Source organism: Orycteropus afer, unplaced genomic scaffold (genome assembly GCF_000298275.1).
Source record: "Orycteropus afer afer isolate SDZICR_OR568_19922 unplaced genomic scaffold, OryAfe1.0 scaffold00214, whole genome shotgun sequence".
NCBI classification, from domain to species: domain Eukaryota; kingdom Metazoa; phylum Chordata; class Mammalia; order Tubulidentata; family Orycteropodidae; genus Orycteropus; species Orycteropus afer.
Genome location: NW_006921801.1, coordinates 472,630 through 477,175, shown reverse-complemented (window position 1 = coordinate 477,175; position 4,546 = coordinate 472,630). Strand labels below are relative to the sequence as shown.

Sequence of the window (4,546 nt, the reverse complement as noted above, 5' to 3'; positions counted from 1 at the left end):
TTGAATATTAATTGTAAGTCATCCATAGGTAGAGAAAGATAAAATGCCCAGTTAAAAAAAATTGATTGGATAGTGTTTGAGGATTTATTTTTAAACCCATAAAAATGGCAGTGTAGCATATTCTGGTAACTTCTATAAAACTTGAAATACTTAATATTGCATTTCCAAGATACTTTCATACCTTTTGCAAGGATCAAAAATCAATAGTATTATCAAATCTATGTCATCATTGGTTACCCACCTAAAATATTTACTAGATAGTAAAGTGCTAGCAAAATTCAAGTAATATAAATAATGTCTTAACTTTTGTTTTGGCAGATTTTACTTCTTTCATTCAATTAACTAATTCAGCAAGACTTTCTTGAACACCAACTCTGTGCTAAGTATCGTCCTAGGCAATAGAACACAGCAGTGAACAAAACAGACAAAATTTCTTGCTCATATACAGCTTCTGCTGGTGATGTCTTTTAGCTTCAGTATATTTAGAGTTGGATTCCCTTTTGTCATGATGGGTATTTTCAACAATTCAACAGTAGCCACTTTACCAGAGTTGAGTCCTCAGAAATATTTCGGTACATTGCAAGCAGGAAAAGCTTCTTTAGCTTATTTTTGTCAAGCTGGTAAGAATTTTTAAATTCTAATGTGATCCTTGTGATTTTTGTATTGCTATTTAATCATGCTCAGTGGGAACTTATTGTTGGAATGAATAATACATAAAGTTGCTACTATAATATTCTGCTTGGGTCAGAATCCTGACTTTGCCACTTGACTTGCTCTGTAGCCTTGGTCAAGTTAGTTAACTTCTATTTGTTTCTGTTTTATTATCTATTATTGCAAATAGTACTTGCTTTGTAAGGTTGTTTTGAGGATTAAATGAGTTTACTTGTATAGCTGGTCCTAGTAAATACTTAATAAGAATTGTCAATTAATAGTATCATAACATCTGAATTTTAACTAGTTATTTCTGAAAGTACACTTAGTCATATTGTCACCATGAAAATATTTAAAATCAGTTATTTTAACTTTAAACGTAACATTAGTAATGCTTAACACTCTACTTTAGCTATAGCATTCGTTATATTGAATTAACTAATATAAAGAATATAACTAATAATTCTGATAGACCTATTAAGTCCTCATGCTTTAAAAATACTGTTCTTGGAATTAATAAATGAAGTGAATCCACATTTCTGTTAGCTAGCTTATTATAATTTTAAAATTGTAGCTTAAAATAATTTTGAAAGTTCTGTGCATGCATATATGTGTATTATGTATATAATGTTAAATTTGAAAGAATAATGCCAATTACCAGGTTTAAATGAAACATTCAGTTATCTTTCTCTTGTTTTAGAAATTTTTTCAGGTAGCTTACAAAATTAAAAATGTTACGATAAAACCATTAGGAATAAGAACATAAGAAAGAATCAGTAGGAAAATATGGGTATAAAAATATGTAATAGATATATTTAATTATTTGTTTTTTGTTATTGCTGACTAGTTGGGCAAACTAATATGTATCTTCAGTGTCTGCAATTTTGGGCTTTAATTTTAAAAATTCTTTTGTGTCTCTCTCTTTCTATATATGTATATGTATATGTATATATATCCCCCACTCCCATTATTGCTAGCTTTTCCAAAATATTCAGGAATATTTTCTTATTTTAGATTCTCCAAGTACTTCTATATTTCTTGAAGAACTGAACGAAGCTGTTAAACCTCTCCAAGATTATGGAATTTCAGTTGCAAAGGTAGAAAGATATTTATGTTAGTAAAGTATTAGTGACATTTTACAACTCTGTAACTTCACACTGAGTATTTAAAAATATTTAATTATTTATGTTGTTTTGCAACTTTTTCCAAACTGGAAAGATAATATTTTTACCCTTTGTTTTCGAGAAGAAGAAACAAGTGCAGAAAGGAAGCTTCAGATTATTGTGTAAATTAGTGCATGTTGTTTTTGATAGGTACTGTTGAGGGCTCCAACTCATAGTGACACTGTGTACAACAGAATGAAACACTGCCTGGTCCTGCACCAGCCTCACAATCCTTGCTATACCTGAGCCCATCATTACAGCCACTTTGTCAGTCCATCTTGTTGAAGGCCTTCTCCTTTTCTGCTGACCCTCCACTTTACCAAGCATGATATCCTTCTCCAGGATGAATGGTCCCTTCTGACAACATGACCAAAGTGGGTGAGACTAAATCTGGCCATTCTTGCTCCCAAGGAGCATTCCAGCAGCCTCCTTCAGATTTGTTTGTTCTTCTGGTGGTCCATAGTACTTTCAGTATTCTTTGCCAGTACCACAGCTCAAAAGCATCAACTCTTCTTCGGTCTTCCTTATGCATTGTCCAACTTTCACTTGCATATAAGGTGATTGAAAACACAATGTTTTGGGTTAGGTGCACCTTAGTCTTCAAAGAGACATCTTTGCTCTTCAGCATTTTAAAGAGGTCTTTTGTGGCACATTTGCCCAGTATGATACAACATCTGATTTCTTGATTGCTGCTTCCATTGGTGTTGACTGTGGAACCAAGTAATATGAAATCTTTGACAACTTCAGTCTTTTTTCCATTTATCGTGATGCTGCTTATTGGTCCATTTGTGAAGATCTTTGTCTTCTTTATGTTGAGATGTAATCCATACTGAAGACCGTAGTCTTTAATTTTCATCAGTGAGTGCTTCGAATCATCTTCACTTTCAGCAAGCAGTTTATGTTGTCTGCATATCATCATAGGTTGTTAATGAGTCTTCCTCCAGTCCTGATGCCATATTCTTCTTTGTATAGTCCAGCTTCTTGGATTATTTACTCAGCATACGTAATTGAATGAGTATGGTGAAAGGATACAACCCTGACACACTCCCTTCTTGATTTTAAACCATGCAGAATCCCCTTGTTCTGTTCAAATGACAATCTCCTGGTGTATGTACAGGTTCCTCATGAGCACAATTAAGTGTTCTGGAATTCCTGTTCTTCTCAATGTTTTCCATAATTTGTTACGATCCACACAGTCAAATGCTTTTGCATAGTCAATAAAACATAAGTAAACATTTTTCTGGTATTCTTTGCTTTCAGCCAAGATCCATCTGACATCAGCAGTGATACCCCACATTCTATGTCTTCTTCTGAATCCAACTTGCATTTCTGGAAGTTCCCTGTCCATGTACTGCTACAACTGTTTTTAAATTATCTTCAGCAAGATTTTACTTGCATGTAATATTAATGATAGTGTTTGATAATATCCACGTTCCGTGGGTACCTTTCTTTGGAATGGGTACAAATATGGATCTCTTCAGTCAGTTGGCCAGGTAGCTGTCTTCCAAATTCCTTGACATAGACGAGTAAGTGCCTCCAGCATTGTATCCATTTGTTTAAACATCTCAGAGATATTCTTGGAACCTTGTTTTTTACCAGGTCCTTCAGAGCAGTTTTTACTTCTTCCTTCAGTACCATCAGTTCTTTTCTTAAAAATTATTAATTAATTAATTAATTTTTGTGATTTGGGTGAAGGTTTACAGAGCAAATTCACTTTCCATATAGCAGTTCACATATATTTTGTCCCATGACATTGACCACAGTTTACCACAATGCAATAGCTCCCCTCCCACTTCCTCCCCACAGTTACCTCTTCCCTGTGTCCATCCCTCCATGGACTCCTGCCCCTTGAGCTGTCTCCCTGTGCATAAACAGCCCTTCTTTCTCCGATGATTGTTCTCTCCAAGGAGTGTATCTACTTGAGGTAAATATTCAACTCATATACCTGTCTTTTATTTGGCTGGAAACCGCAGTTGTGGGTTTAATTCTAGATCTGAAGGGCAGCTAGGGGCCATAGTCTCAGTGGTTCCACCAGGCTCTATCGGACCAGCAAACCTGGTCCCCTCCTTTTTTTTTTCTCCAAATGCTTTTGAGTTTTGTTCCACATTGTTCTCCCTCTCTATCAAGGATCTCCTACATAGATCCCTTTCCAAGTGGATATCATCGGTTCTTGATCATATGCCACCTCCTTAAATGGATGAATGTCGAGCAGTTCTTTTTGGTACAGTGACTCTGTGCATATGTTCTGTTTTCTTTTGATTTGCATCACTCAATATTTTGCCCTTAGAATCTTTCAGTATTGCAATTCAAGGGTTGAACTTTTTTCTTCATTTCTTTCAGCTTGAGAAATGTCAAGCGTGTTCTTCCTTTTCAGTTTTCTAACTCTACGTCTTTGCACATTTCATTATAATAATTGGCTTTGTCTTCTCTAGCTGTTCTTTGAAATCTTTTGTTCAGCTCTTTTATTTTGTCATTTTTTCTAGTTGCTTTGGCTATTCTCCATTCAAGAGCAAGTTTCAGTGTCTCTTGTGACATCCCTTTTGGTCTTTTATTCTTTTCCTGTCTTATTAAGGACCTTTTGCTTTTTTTTTTTTTTAGGGCCCCGTATTTGTATTTATTATTTTTTTATTTTTTTAAATTTATTGTGATTTGGGTGAAGATTTACAGAGCAAATTCACTTTCCATACAGCAGTTCACATATACTTTGTCTCATGTCATTGACCACAGTTTAC

The 4,546-nt window shown here is 34.6% G+C and overlaps 1 protein-coding gene across 1 annotated transcript in view; it reads left to right on the top strand.

The window, feature by feature from the left end:
• Positions 1 to 460: 460 nt before the first annotated feature.
• TXNDC16 (thioredoxin domain containing 16) overlaps positions 461 to 4,546 on the top strand; it is a 151,151-nt gene continuing 147,065 nt past the window's right edge. Inside the window, exons 1-2 of the mRNA XM_007948332.2 lie at positions 461 to 620; positions 1,666 to 1,748. Coding sequence (XP_007946523.1) covers positions 461 to 620; positions 1,666 to 1,748 — 243 coding nt within the window. The remainder of the gene's footprint in view (positions 621 to 1,665; positions 1,749 to 4,546) is intronic.